The sequence below is a fragment of the Oxyura jamaicensis genome, chromosome 1 (assembly GCF_011077185.1).
Source record: "Oxyura jamaicensis isolate SHBP4307 breed ruddy duck chromosome 1, BPBGC_Ojam_1.0, whole genome shotgun sequence".
NCBI lineage: Eukaryota > Metazoa > Chordata > Aves > Anseriformes > Anatidae > Oxyura > Oxyura jamaicensis.
The window spans coordinates 78,680,205-78,699,340 of record NC_048893.1 but is presented as its reverse complement, the minus strand read 5'-3'; the positions used below and the strand labels follow the sequence as shown (position 1 = coordinate 78,699,340).

Below are 19,136 nucleotides of genomic sequence, written 5' to 3'. Positions count from 1 at the left end.
CTGAACCTTAATTGTGTCTCCTGTGCAGATGGCCACTTCTGAAACAGAACGAGCAGCAACTGTTGCTGCTTATCAAAGCTATTTCTCTGTGCAAGATGCAGAAAGCAAACCTTGGTTGGAAGCTTCATTTTGATTTGACTTGGAAGTCTTCAGTTCTAGGGTAGCTTCCCTCCCGTGTTATACACAGCATCTGATCAACCCTGAAGCACTTGGTACCAAGTGTGAGGCCCATTATTCTCACACCTACCTAGCAATTCACTACTCAGACTGCACTGCCTACCTGTTCCCTGACTATTTACCGCACTCAGCTCCTATTTTGTTTTGTGATCCCAAATACACCTCTCTTCCTCACACCTTTCTCAACCCTTCCTCTTTCTCCCCTCTCAAAATGATGCTCAGTTCTGAGAAAAAGAGCAGCATGTTGCTTATGGGAGGAAAGGACCAAGCAGTTTCCATCTGATCTTGGGCAGGGATATCAACAGATTACTGTGAGACACTGGAGAGCTTTGCCTGACCCCAGAGCAGACTTGGCTGGCTTATCTACCCCAGAAGCAGCCAAATAGGGCAGGTAAATGAGGGACTGATGATGAAGTGTGAGTCAAAGGTCCTTCAGTTTTGAGCCAGTCACTACTTTACCTCTGACCACACAGTAAGCAACAGCAGTGTTGCTGCACCTTCTGCTACAACTACTAGGGCTCATGTGGTGCTTGTGGGCATGAGATCTCTAGCAAGCATCACAAGACCAGCTTCAGAACCACAGAGGAGAGAACCGTGGCACAGCAAGAGGCACACTGTGACAGCAGCAAGTGTCTAAAGAGGGAGATTGCTCTGCCTGGACAAGAGGCTGCGGAACCCTCTCTGGTAGGTGAGGCTGAGGTGAGGAGACCAGACTGATCTGCTCTTGCAGAGCTTGTCCTTGGGGCCCTCAGCAGTGTGAGTGCTGCAGCCATGCTGCTCACCTGCAGAGCCCCGGGGTGGACATCCCAGGGGAGGGTGCCAGCGCCAGACTCCATGCTGGCGGAAGGGAATTTAGGTCACAGATCCTCTTTGGGAACAAGCATGTCTGATGCTGCCAAGGGAAACAAACTGGGATGAAAGAAACAGGAGAAAGGGAACAAACCAGCTTGAAAGAAACAGGACAACAAGGAGAAATGACTCAATGATCAAAACAAGGCTACTACGGGAAAGGTAAGTACATGCATGCCCACAAAAACCCAGGCACCTGAAGATTTCTAGGTAAGAATATATTTAGGCAGAGATACTGTTCTGAACCAGGGCTGGACTAGCAGGGGAGTACCGAGGGGAAAAGGGAACACTGGCAGAGATGTGCAGGAAGGTCAGAGCTGGGCTAGCAGTGGGATGCAGGGAAGGAACAGGAGAAACTAGCACAGCTGTTTGAAGAATGACAGAACGGAAGAAAAATGACAGAAAAAAAAAGAGCACTAAGACCTCCCTCCCCCTTCCATATGTGTAGCTTACGGTTCTGTAGTGGGAGAGGCATTTCCAGGGAGGAAGAAGAGGAGAAGGAAGAAGATGTTTGGTTTGCCAAAGAGCCAGTCCTTCCCCATGGTGCAGAGCAGGACTGTGGTGACTCAAGCAGACATCCAGTCTGGTCCAGTGCTGTTGTTTTCCTGCACCTTGTAATTCCCCTCCACTCTCTGCTGGGTCAGCCCCTTTTTAACTGCTCTCTGCAAACAGCCCAGGGGCTAGAGGAGATAAGGGCTGTGGGCCAGGACCCATCCGGAAATGGGGAGAGGCAAGAGGCGTATAAGGAGGAGCTGGAGCAGAGGGACAGTATTTGGCTAGAGACTTTCAATGTGGGGGAAGGGTGTTTATTGGATAGTACTTATATTAGAAATCTTTGAACCATTCATACCCTACTTTCTTTAACCCATCAGAGATCCACAGTCTTGGGGAAAAGAACTAGGTTTGACACAAACTTGCTCCCCATCCAATCTCAGCACTCTGACATCTGGTAATGCCATCTTTTGAAGTCTAAAGCTGTGTTTATAGGTATATTATGAACAAAACAAAACCCACAGGCAAAAGCATTGCTCATGTTACATTAACAGAATACTGCAGTGGTTTGCTGACAAAGCCCCTAACAGGGCTTCTAGGTTAGACAATTAGCCTGTCAGCAATACAATCCAAAGTGAGGTGACTACAGGTCTAGATACGGAAATAAGTTGTTTCCACTGTGGACATGCATAAACATTAGGCAATGCCATCAAGTGGCATTCCTGCTGCCAACCCACCCCCCCCCCGCACCCGCATGGTCATCATCTTCCATCATTCTGTGTTGCCAGCACTGAGACTGCCTGGTCCGGGATGAAGATGTTCCAGGTATTCCAGGTGCCTCCCCTTTCCCTTTGCCAGATTCAGAGCTGTGCTGCTGTGAGTTGCATTCATAATGCAAGTCACTCAGAGACAGCAGTGCTCACTTGCTTGGTTGTCTGCGAATATCTGGTTGCAGCAGCTTATCCAGAAGTTGAATTTAGTAATAATAAATAATAATAATAATAATAATAATAATAATAAAAGTTTGCTAAATTCCAGCTGGTCACAGAAATGAAATATTCAGTCCAAGCTACCAGAACTCCCTGAGTAGCCTGACTTTGTGGGGTATTTGTGTCAGTCCATGGAAGACTGCAGAACTGCAGCTGTAGGGCTTCAGCTTGCCCTGCAGTGCCTCTGCAATCAAAGGATTGGTTGCGCTCTTATTAGAGATTCATGACCCCTGTGAAGAGTCCTGTTGTGTATGAATACTCAGAGAAAATGCTTTAGCACAAATCATATTGCATGTGATTATATGAAGCCACATTAGTGGCAGAGGTTGTCTGATCTGTACAAAGGAGCTTATAAGATCACAACAACACTATTGGTTTGTCCGAATATTAAACTTTGAAATATAGTGAATGTTAAGACTGAATGTTAGTTTAAATACATAGTGTGTCTTGACTCTTGTGCTGATAGAAAACTGCAGGGAAGAACAGTGCAAAAGATGATGAGAAATGCCTGAGGATGAAAGGAAGTTTAAGAACTGTGTTCAAAAATCAGGCAGTCTCTCATGGAATAAAATTCAACACCTTTTCATAAACCACAAAAATAAGAGAAACAAACAGGAGGCAGCCAGTGCTGGGGAGAAGTGTTACATAAGCATAATATGAAAAAGAAATGAACACACACAGTCATAGAAACCAAAAGATTTAGCAGATTATCAGCTAGAGATGGAAATATTGATAAAAGCTGGTTGTGTAACTACAAAGTAATGAAAGCCATATGGATCTTTCTCCAAAAATGCCCCCTATTGTCTGTCCTCTCCCTCCCATTTCCATCTTCTCCAGTAAATAGCTTGTGCAAAGTAGCAGTTTTCAAAGCAATTGTGTCCCGGATATTTGTTGGAAAACATGACTCACCCCACGTGTTCTGTTTTCATTCAGGATGTTGTGAACTGAAAACAAAAAGAAACCAGAATGGACGCGTACAGTATGCTTTAAGGATGAGCATGTAAAACTAAAATTCGTAGATCTACAGGACTATCAGAAGCAGGGATTCAGCAGAGATCCTGCTCACTGTGATCTTTCTGCTACTCACCTATTTCCCATCCACAAGATACAAAACATCTGTTTTTCAGTCCCCCAGGAGCCACTCATTAGGTCTCTGACATCCTACTGCCCACCTTGCTCCACAAGCACTGAGGCAGTCTATCTGGTACCTATCCCATTAAGCACAGAACAATTGGTTTGAACTTGTACTTAGCTTGAAAGCTTTTTGGTTCTTTTTCATACCTGGAGGAGAGATTGTGTATCTGAAGGACTGGCTACTTCTTCCAACAAGGGTAGCTGATCTGATAAGAGATATCTAAAGGAAACAAACCCAAAGCAATTTACTTAAATAAATAAATAAAAAGCATTGCAAGAAAAAGCATTTGTACAATTTAATAGGATTAACAACAATACCCAGAAGGATAAGAAAAGGGTTTATTATTTTGTGGGAGACAAAATATTTCACAGGCTGTAGTGAAGAGAAGCTCCTCTAAAACTTATTAGGAAAACTCAGAAAGCATGAACATTACACAAGTCGCAACATGCAGATGAAGGAAGATATTCAATGAAATTAAGGCCCATGAAAAGGCTTCATCAGCTGAACTTCAAATTAAACTGAAAATATTGGAGCAAATAAAGATTATCCACTTTAGCGGCCTGTTGAATATCTTAATTTGACAGAAGGCTCTGGTGGCAGATTGACTGCCTTTGTTGAGTGCGGACATCTGGGCTGTCTAATATAACTCACATAAATTTCTGTGGTGTCCTATGAACAACTACATCTGTTCAGGTATGGTACAGGGCATCAATGAATTACCCACGTTTTAGTATGCTTTGTAATGCATTGGGTTTTATAAATAGATTGTGACTGACTTTGTGTGATGCAAGGCAAGACCATTGGTAATGCAAGCCCTATATGAAGTAGGGCTAATCCACCTTTCCCAACTTCTTATAACAAACATTACTTCTGTTTATAATTTTTGTCTTGCCTTAAAAGAAACCTATGCTGTATGTTGCTAAAAAGACTGCGACCAAAGCAGTTAACCCTATGGTATGAGAAATCTGCAGTGTGTCTGTCTGATGTTTATAGAGCACAGTGGAATGGGATCACTTGTTGAAATCCCACCATTAAATCCATCCAAGGTAATCAGTGAATAATATTAATATTTTTAAAATATATAACCATGAAACTAGCTGTTTCGTGTTGACAGATATGCTTTTGATATTACAGAGAAATTAAGATGGTCCCTGATGTAAAGAACGAAAAGCTATTACATTTGTATTTCTCAGACTATTGCATGGAAAGGGTGGGGAAAAGCTGACGTACTTACAAATGTGTCTGAAAACAGCATATGAGATAATTAACAACACTATTTATGACTCACAGCTTCTCTTTTCAGGTAAAGCTTCTCCACATAAAGTCATACAAAATGCATATAAAACTACAGATTTCACTTTATCTCTCTCTGTGATGTTATAATCCAGGCTCCCTTTCTCCTCAGATTAGATGCAAGCACCTCATGAGGTGGTTCTGGTGGTCCTGAGGTTGGTGTTCAAGGCAGGTAGCCTCAAGGGAGAGACAGGCTCTCCTCAGAGTCAGGCAGTGGCAAGAACAGAGGCAGTGGGCCAAACTGTGTCCAGAGAGACTAACTGAACAGACAGAAAAAATGCTTCCTCTGAGGGTGGTGCAGCAATAGAACACATGCCCAGAGGGGCCATGGGATTGCCATCCCTGGAGACTGTCCAAACTTCATGGCACAAAAGTATCAGCACAGAAAAAGACCATGCTAACACAGCATAGGCATTTCAGTTTTTCCCTTTTAGCTTTTGATGCTCATTCATTTAGCTACAAAAAAAAAAAAAAAAAAAAAAAAGTGAAAAAAGTGAAACCCCAAATCACTGCCCCTCTGAATGACTTTGCAGGAAGAAGTGGAAGATGACTGTGTCTATGCCCCTTTTCCGATGGGACCAGGTTGTACTTGTCTTGCGCAGCATCTGCTTGCTGTGGTGGCTAGGCCATGGGGCTTGATCCTCCAGCTGTGCAGGGGGAACACTGGTCTGCATCCATTGGCATGGTGGGCCAGGAGCCAGCTGGCTGAGCTAAAGAAAGGATAGGCTTTATGCTTAGCTCAGTTACTGATGTGCTGGGTCACACCGGGCAAGCCCAGGCCTCTCTCTAGGCCACAGCTAAGCCAGCTGTGATCTGCTGCTCAAGACCCAGTACAGATCTTTCCCTGGTGCAGAGAGCTGTAATTCAGCTGATGTGTTTGTACAGATTTTTAAGACGGAGGAAAGTAGGACAAGAAGTCCTGATAGGCAAAGAAATAGGATACTCTTATGGTTAACCCTTTCCCATACACGTCCACATTGCACCTTGGTGGGCAGCACAGAGTATGTCACATTTAGCCTTTTGGGTCAGGAAAAGGGGTATAAGCCATGATGCTGGAGAACAGGTTCCTTTTGAATTTAGGGTCCTGCTACAGAGCCTGCCTTGGCTGCATTACACCACTGCACTTCCCTCCTGTTTGGGGATACCATGCATTGGGCACAAGTGATTGGGAGGGAACAGGACAAGTCCTAAGTGCACAAGGACCTTGTCTAAGGAGCCAGAAAGTGTCAGGAGAGCTGTGCATTTCAGAGCTAGCTGTGCATCTCAGACTCCATGTATAGGACTTCCTAGAAGAGTTTTACCATGGCATAGGCATAAAGTCAGCAAGAGTGGACACACCTTGCCTTGACCGGTGGGACAGCAATGGGAGGAACAGGTTTCAACTAATACCCCAAGCCAGTAGGGTCTAGAGCTTATCACTTCCAGTAAAGTGAAGTAGGAAAGGCAAACATGTGGCATGGTTATGCAATTGTTTCTGGTAATAACCTAGCCTTCACCTCCTGGTGGGTACTGAGCCAAAGAGTGGGAGGCTGAGAAAAAATGTGCAAGGTTAGGACTTTGTAGCATGCACACAGAGACCTGTCAATATGCAGTATGGTGATTTTTATTCCCTCCACCTCTGCCTGCTTCGTTCATATTTACTCTATCTTCACTTTCAAATAAGAATTCTTCACTCTCCCAACTGCCAGGTTATATACACAGTGTGAGGTACATGGGGTCCAGGAGCCCTGCTGAAATCACGTTCTTAAGAGAGGTTTAACCAGCACTGGAACCTCTGGAGTGAGGAGCAGACAACTCCAGGACAGGATCAAAGGGCATCAGAAGACTGGTGTGTTGAGCTTGCAAGAAGATCAGAGAGGGGAAGAGTGCTAAGTTTCATTGAAGGAGGCTTGTAGGTCCTGTATCCAATATGATGCCTGGCTTAAAAAATGTAGTGACCCTCAAAAAGTGACCCTTTAGGAGACTGATCAGAAAGAAATTATGCCTTGCTGTTGAGCTGCAGGACTAGCTGATAAAATTGTGCTTCTCCATTTGAAAAAAAAAAATATTGATGAGATCCAAAACATTTCATTTTAACACTGAATACACAATTTAATATTGTACATGAAAGAGAAAGGGAAAAAAAATACTATATTTTTAACTTGTTCCTCAAAAAGTCCTTTCCTGATGCTACCCTTATCACAGCTATTGGTGCCACAGATGTGACCATGCCACTTGCCTGATGAATCAGGTGACAGGGGCTGCATACATAGCAGTACCTCCCTAGTTGCCCACCAGGAAGGTGGCAAATGAACTCAGTAGAGGAAGGATGAGAGAGCAAGGCTGATTTGTTTCCTCAGAGCATTTTGGCATGTCGTCGATTCTTGATAGAAGGTTCCTCTGGAACATTTCTGATTTTCTCTGATCAGTGAATGTATTGGTCATCACCCACACTTCATATTTGACAGAGGTGGTCAGGAGAGGAGCATCAACAAGTAGGTAACAAGATCTGGAAAACAAGAGAAGTCATACAGAGTTCTAGTTGTACCATTGTTAACAGTTGGGCTCTGTTAACTTGTGACACTGCAGTCACTGGAATGACAGAGGATTTGAGTCAAAAGATGAAGCATCCAGATGCCCTGAACCAAGGATTCTTTTTCCAAATGAGAGCACTGGGTAAGCCATTGAGAGACCTCAGCAAGAGAACACTGCTACATTGTAGCTCATCTTTCTTGGGGAGATACTTTTTTCCTTTTTTTTTTTTTTTTTTTTTTTTTTTCCCTCTAGACTTTGCATCCTGCTGCCTGCACTGTGTGTGAGACCTATGGACTACAGTAAAAAAGTGTATGTGTGTATGTTCAGGTTCCAGAACAAGTGTGGTCATTATAAGTGGTCACATCAGCTTTTAGCAAATTCTTCACTGTGAACTCCACACGAGCAGCAAAGCGAGTCCCATGACACATATAAACTACAAAAAAGGCTTAAACACAAAGGGAAGCAAGCATGACTGAGCACTTTAGCCAAAGACATTCTCATGTGATTATACTTTGGTATCCCTTTTTTTCTCATAAAAATCCAAAGTTCAGAATAACTTTTAATGCATTTTTAATAGAGGCATGGATAGATTCATAGAAGATACATAAGCTTCAGAGCAGGCATGAAGGCACTGGCAGACTGCTGTAGTGAATTTATTTCCCATTTCTTGCAGCATTTCTGAGTCAGTCCACAAACCTGTACAACAGTTTCTGAAGATACCTCTATCTGTTTCTGTTCTCTGATAGATTATGAAGCTGTGCTGAGCACAGTAAACTAAGTGCACTTTTTGGGACAGTGGGTTTGATTTTCTACTTGGGGAAACAGTTTGCTTAGCATGTATATCTTGCCAAAATGAAAGTAGTTCTGACCTTCTGAGACCTATAACACTCTCTGAGGTGCTAGGATTGAATGATATGACAATTTAATATTATTGTACTAAAAAGGAAGAAATGACATTCAGTCATTTCTGCGTGTTCCTGTTTTACCTAGTGAACAACTAAGAAACTTTCTTCAATTTTGTGTACATGCCATGAAGCCTATAGCTAAAACAAGACACCCAGGCTCCAGAAATCTGGGAATTGTTGGAATGCACTTTAAGGAATACCACTGTTCCTTGTGTAAGCAGGAGCCAAAGAGAACATGGTTTATATGTAAAAATCTGGAGGAAGAGTCTGAGCATAAGATATTTATTAAATCTGACTCCAACTGGCAATTAGCTCTTTGAGTCACCAGATAAAATTAGGATATAAATATTACATTTTCAATATGCAGAGTAAGAGTCTGCAGTGGGAAATATGCTCTTGATATTTTAATAGTTCAGGTTTGGCCTAAGAGGAAAAGAAGGCTCCACAAGAATGATAAAAATGTGGGTTTTTTTGTTTTGTTTTTTCTTTTTTTCAGGACCTTGTTTTTTCCCAGAAAATGATGTTTGCCTGAGCACAATAACATGTGGCTGGACCTGAGGGCTTTTTTTATGAGTTCCATGTGGAACACTGAAGTCTTCGCTTAACTAGCCTCAAATTCCCCAGAAAAGGGATATATCCCATATCCAGATCCACTCAGCCTGCTCTCCTTTTCAACCTTGTTGCTGTGATTTCTCTTGCTTTAATGCAGTCTGATGCTGGTGTAAATCAAGCCTATTTGCTACAGTTTGAAGTGTATCAGGACAGCAAAATTCACAGCCTTGCTTGCTTCCCTGCCACTGCCAGAGTTTTAATTTTGTAACTTAGCACAGAAATCTGCACTCTACCCAAAGCAATTTCATGGCCCACAAATTCCTCTTGTCTGTGAAACTTAATGAAATGCCTTTTCATAACATTAGCATCATGCAGATCCTGGACAGCCAGCCCTTCACAATTCTGAAAATCACACACGGCTGATAGATCCTGTGAGTGTTTGGGTAGCCTGTGGAGACTCAGACATCTGATTTCTTCAGGATTGAACCCAGAAGCACAAATCATGTTGTTTCTCAAATTACATAGTTCCTTTTGGAATAAAATAGTTTGAGAAGGATGATATTCTGTGCTGACATGCACATTCATTTTCCCTGAAAAAAAAAAACAAAAAAGCAAGTCTCTATTTCCACACACACCATTAACAAATTGACCAGTGAAATGGATCGCTTTCCCAATGCCTTTCAACATATATACAAGCTGTCAGCACTTAAACAGTTCTCATCTACAGTTACATTATTATTTACACTCTTACATGAGAGGTCCTTTTCCCCCCCAGTCCTCTCCCCCCCTTCTTTTCTGTCCATTTTAGTCTTCTTTAATGTAGATTGTAAACTGCAAATCACTCTATCAACTTCAGAGTCCACAGAGTTCAGCATGAAAACACTGGCCGTGGTTTACATGGTGCACAGCATGCTAAGAACATCATACAGAATGTTGTTAATCACACTTGTTCAAAAATGTCCGTGTCCTCAGCATACATACAGCATTTCAGGCCTAATTACTTGTTAGTTTTAAACGTGACACTTTATTTGGGACTAGCACATACTTGGACTACTCTCTAGGCCAGGATCGATTAGGGAATTTAATTAGCGATAGAAGCTTTACAGAAATCTTTCTGATTGAGGAATGTGCATGAAAGGAGCTGGTCATGCCCACTGAGACTGAGTCACGCAGTCCTAACTCAAGACAACGTGTAAGGGCAGGAGCCAGCATTGAGGCTGTTGTGGCGGATGGTCAGCCCCCGGCAAGGACTGCCCAGCAGCATATCGAATACTACCCTACAAAATACCACAAATAAACCAGACCTCGGGACCTGGTTTCCAGCCAGGCTTCTAGCCCCCTTCCCAACCATCCACCAGCACAGAAGATGATTTTATTCTGACACTGCTGCTCTTCGCTGCCCTGCGAAACCTGCTTCTTACTGCGCGACCCAGGGGAGCCCCCGAGGACCCTCCAGCGGCACCGCCTGAGCTGCTCGGCGGCGCCATGGCGTCCTGTGGCCCGGCGAGGAGCACGGGCGCCGCCCGGCGGGCGAGGGCGGAGAGGGCCGGCCGCTGCCCCGGCACAGCCCTGGCGCAAGCCCGGCGGCCCCCGGACAGGGCATGTGTATTTCGCGTTGTTCCCATCTGTGATGTCGCTCTGGCACGGTTCAGCCCACGAGCATTTATCAACCCCCCGTGCAGAAACCACCGCGGCTCCATGTGTAGCAGAGCCGGGCAGAGCTGAGTGGGTGATGAGGAGAGGTGAAGGAAGACGGGAGGCTTGTTGCTTGTGTTGGACCAGGGCAACGTGTTTGAGGTTCTCACCATGTCTCTTGGAAAAAGTCTTTGCCAGTCTGGTGGACTGGATGGCTTGGCAGGGTGAGATTTGGGACTATGAAGAAGTAGGACAGGCACGGTCATTAACACATGCTGCCTGGTGCAGCTCCAGCATAAGGAGGTACCTGCCATGCATGCATGTCCCGTGATGTGGGACCTGGCAGTCACCAGGCCTTGACTGAAACCTGCCCCTTTCTTCACTTACTCCTGTACTTAGCACAATGCTGAGACGCTCCATGATGTCTGTACATAAAACCTTACTTTTATATCAAAGGAGCAGAGGCAGTCCCTTAGCTGGGCTGGGGAAAAGTGTCAGGCTGCTCAATAGCCACGGGAAACAGGAACTAAACTCTGGAGATGGGAGGCTGGGAGTGTCCAAACATGCTGCATATTACGGTAGTTACCAGTAGTTATCAGCTGCAGCTGGCATAGGAGGCTGAATATCACACGTAGGCCAGAGATGCTTCTCTCTTACTCCTCTCCAGCCAGCCACCATAGCATGTGGATTGTCATTAAAATGGCTGTTCTGTGATACCAAAAGAAAGCCAATACCCATTTTAAAAAGGAAGTTTATTGATGGAAAAGTACACATGATTATGATACAGATCTGAAGAGATATGCCATGAAGGGAAATAAAGAAAAAGACACTAGTACAAACAGCATCACAGACTCCCACTGTGCTTAGAAAGGTGAAAAGGCCCTTTCTGGGACTTAATGACAGAAGAAAATAGGGTGTTTGATCAATTGTTGAACTTATATGATGATCCTGCAATGGAAAATTCAAAAGAAAATAACCTCAATGAGAAAACAAAGCAAAACAAAAACACAAATAATAATAATAATAATAATAATAATAATAATAAACAGCGGATACAGGATATAAAATACACTTTCATGATACTGAATAGGCAGCCCATTCTGTGTAAAACAAATAAGAGCTAGACCAAGAACTGACAGCAAGCTCTGCCCATGCACCAAGGGAATTGTTCAGCAGATAACAGCCAGCACAACTGCTACACTGAGCAGCACACAGACCTAGACCTACCCTATAGTAAGACAGCATTGTATATCTAACTAGTCAATACACCACCTCCATGGTTCCTGTCATCTCAAATGTTTTCCTCAGAACATGCATTAGCTGGCCAGGATGGGGTTCCTTAAGTCCGTGTGAAATACCTTGCCTGTGCCCATGAAGCGCAGGCTTTGAAGGGGAGGCTTTCAAGGGAGGCTGTAGGTAGAATATTGCTTGTTAAGCATTGTCATTTTACTCTGAAGGTATTTTACAGTGTCTCTGTTTTTCTGCACTTTGGCTTTCACTCTACAGAGAAGCTCTTGAACAACACAGTGGTACCTATTTGAACTCCACTGAGCATGTAGCATGGGAGAGGATCTGGTCACTGTCTTTGGCTGCTTCCTGGGAAGCCTGGTAGAGATTGAAGGCTCCTTTCCAGCAAGTATGGTTATCACTCTACTCATATGGCCAATCCCTCTGTTCATGCTGTTTTATACTTCACCTTCTCACCTTTATTTTTACTAATTGTTCTCCTTTCCTTCCCCAGTGCTTAATCCTCATTGCCACTTTTTGTTATTGTTTATTTATTTATTTATTTTTCCTGGCTTTTACTTACCTTTGCTAATTATTCATCCATTTCTGCAACAGCATCTTTGCAAGGTGACATATACTGAGCAACAGCATACTCTTCTGGAAAAGAGGGAAGGAAATGTTCCATGGAGACCACTTCTTGTTCATTTCCCTGGAGGTGTATATACCCTACACATACTTAATCTGAAGATCCTTGAAATTTCCTTTGTTCTGTGACATAAATTTTCATACCTCTCCAGTCATGCCCACTTGTAACCTTGGACATGAGCCCAAGCTCGCTAAAGTGAGATGCATCTCTCCCCTGGTACTAGCTCTGCCTCCTAATACAGTTCAGAGGAGTGTTAGTTCCATGAGGATTGGTTCTCTGTCTCTCTTACACATGCAGTATTTTTGCTCTCCCTGTCCCTTCCCCACACTTTATGCTGGTTAAAACAAAAAGACCTACCTGTTTCATAGTAGTCATAGATCTTCACAGGAGCTGGCTTTGGATGGGTCACTACAAAATCCTGCTCAACTGAGAAAGTGATTTCTTTCTTTTTGTTTTGCAAGATCTGGGAACCGAAGGACAGGGATCATGTAAGGCTTTCTATTCATATAACAGTCTTGGAGCAGAGAGGGGGAGCGGATCAATGATGTATTCCAATCCCAATGATGCCCCACATACAGATACGCATTACCTGCCTGCCAAGCTGAAGAAATATTTTTGGAGAGTGAAGAAATATTTTGGAAAGTGAAACTGAAGACATGTGTAGGTTTCCTATCCTGTTTGTATTACATTTTTTAAGTTAAACACATTTTATTGCCTTCAGGCCAGAGAGTCTTAAAAAGTCTCAAAGGACTGAGAGCTTAATTCTCCAGGATCTCCCAAAGGTCAGGACAATCAAGTCTGGTATTCTAACTCCTCCCATTTCAGATATTATGTGTCACCAAGAAACTGTGAATCAATATACATCACTGGGAGCTTTAATTTTGTTGTTAGCCCTGCAGAGTCCCAAGCAAATGTACTTCTAATATGCAAATTCTGGTCCAGAGGTTAGATTACAAGTTAGATTTGGGAATGAACTGGCATAAGAGAAGAAATGGAATTTTTTTCAGGGGAGATCAGAGTATTGTTCTGTGTCCTGTTAGAAGGACTGAGAGGTACCATGACCCTACCAAGGGAACATACACATAAAGGAACCACATTACTGGAGTTTATCCACTACTTACTGAAAAGAAAAATATTTTTTTTGATTAATTTATTCATACTTTTTTTTTTTTTTGGATTAATTTCTTTCTAGTTTCTGGTAGCTCAGGTGTCAGCTTGAAGCTGTTTGGGAGTTTGGGATATAACATAGTTTGAGGAGGAAGCAGCTCAGTGAATAGAGGGCAAAGCTGATGGGGAAGAGAACATCATAATGCACTTTATAGAGTGCATTTATAGAGTACTCTCTGTAGGTGTGTCTATTACACACTGCTTTTATCATTTGTGTAAATCAAATTGCCAGAGTTCAGAACTTACATTTTCCAGATAAAGGAGAACATGATTTTTCTTGTATTCTACTTGCATCACTGTGTGGCCATCAATGAGCTTTAAAATAAGGAAATGGAGATTGATATATTAATAAATCATTAAAAAAAACAAGAGCTACCTCAGAACCTACCCCCCTGTGGCTTTGGGATTCATTCTGCTCATAATCCGGTGTTAATGGCTGGCAGCTGACATTTTTAGAGTCCAAATTTTCCTGAATAGATAGGAGGGACCGAGCAAAAACTGGCACTTGACTTAGCACAGTTTATGAGCACTTCCCAAGTTGGGATGCACTGCAATTCTTTAAGGGAAAACTGCCTGCCTACATTGTCATATAGGTTTCCAATCTAGCCTGGTAGATTTCTGACTCTTTCCCTACTTAGACAGTGCCAGGTCTGAGTTACAGTTTCCAGCTTGTCAGGCTTTAGCTGGAACCCTTCCTAATTTTTAATATGTGAAGCTCTGTGTTATATGCTCATAGCTCATTGTAGGGCATTCCTCCACACAGCAATGAAGATGGTGCAGCCATAAAGACACCTCACAGGGTTTCATAGAATCACAAGATCATTTAGAATAGAAAAGATCTGTGAGATCATCAAATCCAACCATCAAACTAGCCCTATCAAGTCCACTGTTAAACCATGTCCCTAAGCACCACATTAACACATCTCTTAAATACCTCCAGGGATGGTGACTCCATCCCTTCCCTGGGCAGCCAGTTCCAATGCCTAACTGCACTTTCCAAGAATAAATTCCTCCTGAGAGCCAATCTGAACCCTCCCTTGTGCAACTTGAGGCTGTTGCCTCATGTCCTATCATTTATCTGAGAAAATAGACCAACATCTCCTAACATCTCACTACAACCTCCTTTCAGGTTGTTACAGAGAGCAATGAGGTGTCCTCTCAGCCTCTTCTTCTCTAGACTAAACTACCCCAATTCTCCCAGCCACTCCTCCTAACTCTTGTTTTCTAGTCCCTTCACTAGCTTTGTTGCTCTTCTTTTCACACCCTCTAGCAACTCAATATCCTTCTTGTAGTGAGAGGCCCAAAACTGAACATAGTACTAGAGGTGCAGTCTCACTAGTGCTGAGCACAGAGGGACAATCCCTTCGCTAGCCCTGCTGGCCACACTATTTCTGACAGAAGCCAGGTTGGCATTGGTCTTCCTGGCCACCTGGGCACACTGCTGGCTCATGTTCAGACTAACATCCCCAGGTCCTTTTCTGATACACAACTTCCCAGACACTCTTCCCCAAGCCTATAGCCCTCCATGGGGTTGTTGTGACTCAGGTGTGGGACCCAGCCATTAACCTTGTTGAATGTCATGTGATTGGATGCAGCCCATTCATCTAGCCTATCCAGATCCTTATGCAGAGCCTTCCTACCCTCAAACAGATCAGTACTCCCGCCCAGCTGGATGTTATCTGAAAACCTTGCACTTTGTGTGTGAATTTTTCTTAACCAAGCCTATGTTTTCATGCAGCTCCTGTTGTCACAACTGGATATCTCCTCTGTCCTTGGGGTGACTCATTCAATCTTGTTCCTATAGTTTACCTTATCCAGAGAAGACTTAACAGGAACAAAGCCAGAGAGCATCTTCACATCAATAATGACCATGTTGGAGCTACTGCGCTTCCCTGTGTAACTGAAACAACAGAGTGCCCTGTCAGTCTGGACTGTGTTAAGGGAAGCAAATCTCACTCTCTGTTTCTGGCCTCATACAACTGGAGTGAATCACATGCACTTACTGACTGGCTCATACGGGAGACGATGGGGAGGCCCCTGGTATGAAGGGGTCACGTGTGTGCAGGTACCATATGTGCTAATACCAGAGGTATCACAAGGTCCTTTGGGATATGTCTTACAGGTTGATATCAACAACTCTCTCCAGCACAGATCAGCTCATGGTTTATGACTTTAAGCAAAACTGAATACACACAGCAGTCTGCTTGGCATGTCTTGTCAACAGTTCAGCTGGTTTGTTGATAGTACATTACCTGCATATGAGGACAATATCAAATTTTGCTGGTTGATCCTGTGGGCAGGAAGCATTTGATGTCTGTACTGAGAGAGAAAATCCAAAAGCCCCCTCAGGAAGGTGAATGTTGTATCTCAGTGCTGTCTGGAGGAGGAGAAAAAAAGTTTTTCAAGGAAGCCAAGGGATTTTCTGTGAATTCTAAAAAAGAGCATCAGACCTAGTGAAGTTTCCTGTGGACATTGAAGATCCTTGATTATGTCAAAGATGGACGTCTCAGACTTCTGCTCTTTAACACTAAAGGTGCTTGTGCCCAGTCACCACCCAGAGAGAAACCAGTTACTGATCAGAAAAGACTTTTTTTTTTTTTTTTTTTTCCATTCTGTGATTCCATCATGGGAGTCAGAATATGGGATGAGGAAAAAACTGTTTAAAGAGTTAGGAAAATCAAATCATTAGGAAAAATAAAGAGAAATCAGATGGAGAGTCATCAGAAACATGGCATGCAGAATGTGGGACACAATGAAGAGAAGGGCAGACACTTACTTGCATAAGTACACACCCAGTGCCATTCACTGTTAGGTTGTATTTTCCAGGGACCTCTAGAAGTGGAGTCTGTTGCAGCAGGAGCCTGTTCTGATTGTTGACAGTAAATACCTTCTCAGAAGGCTTTTCGGAAGTGATCTTGACTACATTTTGTGTAATGGAATTGTAGGTGGCCTCACCATAAGCAGCAAGGGCTTGAAGAGCAATGACTGTGTCCTGAAATAAAAGACAATTAGCTACATAGTGTGACTGATGCAGAGGAAATCAAAGTCATGGTTGCAAAACAAAACAGTCACTTTGTCCTTTCTAAAAAATAACATGAATTTGTGTATAATTTAATTAAAGTATAATTTTGTGTATAATTTCCCATATAGAAGGATCCAATTCATTCTGACATGTATGTTTCAGGGTGGAAGAAAACTCTCTACTCATAATGAAGGTCTCAGAACATAAAATATAAGCACTAGAGCACACTTCTGAAGTTTTTCAGCAGGATATTTCAAGTGGAAAAGCGTATTTCCTAGGGAACTGCAGAATACCCCTTGGTCATATTTCAAAGATGACCTGGCAACCAAAGGGCTTTTTAGCCTTATTCTTGACATGGGGCCATAGCCCCACTGGTACACTGTGTCCCAGTTCCTAGGACTTGCTGGGGAGTGGAAGGGAGTTTCTTCACCTGTGTGGAAGAGAAACCTCCATAGGGATTCTGTTGCCTGATGATCCACTGAACAATTCCTGAGGCCTGTGTGAGATCCTCTTGATTCCGGTTGGGTTTGTAGAGCAATGCCAACAGAACATAGCTAGTGATCTCAACTTCAGCTGATGGGGCATGGTCAGGGAAGAAGGGGGATTTTTCAGATGAGGATCTCTGCTTCTTCTCCCAGTGCTTTGAACCATCTGAATAAACAAAGAGAGGGTAAGGAGTGATGAGAATGGACTATGGAAGTCACTGCTCAATGCTGCCTCAGAGATGTGATATGTCCTGGTCTCTTTCTCATAGCTACTTCCTGTGGAGCAATAGATGCTCTGTAAGTTTACTGCAGAATTATTTTGGGATGTCTGGTGGAAGATTCATGAGCCTATACTCTCAATATTCTCAAGGTTAGAACACATGCCATCAGTAAGATCTATTCCATCTTTCCGCCTCCCAAAATCTTGAAAAAGCTGAAACTCACCAACTTCCTTTGCTGATTTCTGTAGCTCTCTAAGGAATGATTCACATATTTCTGCCTTGCCAGCTAAGCAGAAAGCATAGGCCATGAGTGCTTGAGTGTAAATGTCACTGATATTCTTCTCAGATGCAGTCTCCAGGCAATAAAAGGCATTTCGTATTACCGTGTACTTCAAAAACAAACAAACAAGCAAAAATGTAACATCTGGGTCTGAATTCTGGACAGTTGTCTTCACCTGATCAAATGTGTCTTTAAACCCGTTCTTCATCTTGTCATAGCAATTAGAATGGCACTTCAGTTTGTATAGTGACTTTGGGAAAGAGAATCCAGAACCCCTTAAGGAGGGATTTCAGACTGAAACACCATACACATACAGCAGATTTTCAGTGTGTTCTTGAAGATGTAGGTGTGTAAACTAAAAACTGCTCTGCTTCTTTCACACATAATTCCTTCCACTTACCTTTATGGTAACAATTCACACCGCACTTGTATGGTCTAGATTCTGTTGCCTTGAACAAACCCAGGATTTTTGGGTAGTCTCTATTCTCAGTGATTCTGCTGTAATTTTAATTCTCTGGTATTGCACTAGGTTTACACCAAGTGAAAGAAGTTCACCATTGGACCCCGTGTCCTCACTAATGTGTTCCTTAACCAGGAAGGCCCTCAAAAAAGACATGACAAACTGGAGACAGAGACACTCATATATTGAAGTCTAACATCCCAGCTATAGTCTTTTTTTTGTACTAGTCACTTTTTAAAAAGGACAAATCTGCTTTTCACTCTCATGGACCTTCCTTTCCACCGAATCACAGAATGGTTGAGGTTGGAAGGGACCTCTGGAGATCATCTGGACCATCTCCCCTGCCAAGTAGGGTTACCTAGAGCATGTTACACAGGATTGCATCCAGGTGGATTTTGAATTATCTCCAAAGAAGAAGAGTCCACAATCCCTGTGGGCAACCTGTTCCAGTGCTCTGTCACCCTCACAGTAAAGAAATGTTTCCTCATATTCAGTTTGTTTCAGTTTGTGCCCATTGCCTATTGTCCTGTCACTGGACATCACTGAAAAGAGTCCCGCTCCATCCTCTTGACACCCTCCCTTCATATACTTGTATACATTGATAAGATCCCCTCTTAGTCTTCTCTTCTGCAAGACAAACAGGCCCGGCTCTCTCAGCCTCTCCTCATTTGGGAGATGCTCCAGTCCCCTAATCATTTTTGTTGCCCTCTGCTGGACTCAATCTAGGAGCCCTATGTCGCTCTTGTACTGGGGAGCCCAGAACTGGACACAGTACTCCAGGTGACACCTCACCAGGGCTGAGTAGAGGGGCAGGATCACCTCCCTCGACCTTCTGGCAACATTCTTCCTAATGCAACCCAGGATACCATTGGCCTTCTTGGCCACAAGGGCACATTGCTAGCTCGTGGTTAACCTGCTGTCTACCAGGACTCCCTGGTTCTCCTCTGCAAGGCTGCTTTCAGCAGATCAACTCCCAACCAGTACTGGTGCATAGGGCTATTTCCCCCTAGGATCCTGAATTTGCCTGTGTTGAACTTCATGAGGTTCCTCACCACCCAACGCTCCAGACTATCCAGGTTGCTCTGAA

The 19,136-nt window shown here is 43.4% G+C and overlaps 2 protein-coding genes and 1 long non-coding RNA gene across 5 annotated transcripts in view; 1 reads left to right on the top strand and 2 right to left on the bottom strand.

Annotated features, from left to right (window-relative positions):
- LOC118158252 (alpha-2-macroglobulin-like) overlaps positions 1 to 1,841 on the bottom strand; it is a 35,821-nt gene extending 33,980 nt beyond the window's left edge. The window contains exon 1 of the mRNA XM_035312888.1: positions 1,480 to 1,841. Coding sequence (XP_035168779.1) covers positions 1,480 to 1,568 — 89 coding nt within the window. The 5' untranslated portion in view covers positions 1,569 to 1,841. The remainder of the gene's footprint in view (positions 1 to 1,479) is intronic.
- On the top strand, positions 594 to 12,994 carry LOC118158317. Of its 2 annotated transcripts, none has more exons than XR_004746820.1 (3): positions 594 to 1,188; positions 1,899 to 2,013; positions 12,876 to 12,994. It is a non-coding gene; the product is annotated as an uncharacterized LOC118158317 (long non-coding RNA). The 2 variants fall into 2 exon arrangements; XR_004746819.1 differs by lacking the exon at positions 12,876 to 12,994 and adding an exon at positions 2,974 to 3,784 and having other exon boundaries at positions 595 to 1,188.
- The window catches only part of LOC118158226 (ovostatin), a 32,263-nt gene continuing 23,869 nt past the window's right edge, over positions 10,743 to 19,136 (bottom strand). For both annotated transcript variants that reach the window (XM_035312865.1, XM_035312857.1), the window contains 9 exons: positions 17,533 to 17,698; positions 17,034 to 17,254; positions 16,358 to 16,573; positions 15,834 to 15,958; positions 15,391 to 15,481; positions 13,828 to 13,896; positions 12,772 to 12,877; positions 12,352 to 12,425; positions 10,743 to 11,489 (listed from right to left, as the gene is read on the bottom strand). In XM_035312865.1, coding sequence (XP_035168756.1) covers positions 12,361 to 12,425; positions 12,772 to 12,877; positions 13,828 to 13,896; positions 15,391 to 15,481; positions 15,834 to 15,958; positions 16,358 to 16,573; positions 17,034 to 17,254; positions 17,533 to 17,698 — 1,059 coding nt within the window. In that variant the 3' untranslated portion in view covers positions 10,743 to 11,489; positions 12,352 to 12,360. The remainder of the gene's footprint in view (positions 11,490 to 12,351; positions 12,426 to 12,771; positions 12,878 to 13,827; positions 13,897 to 15,390; positions 15,482 to 15,833; positions 15,959 to 16,357; positions 16,574 to 17,033; positions 17,255 to 17,532; positions 17,699 to 19,136) is intronic.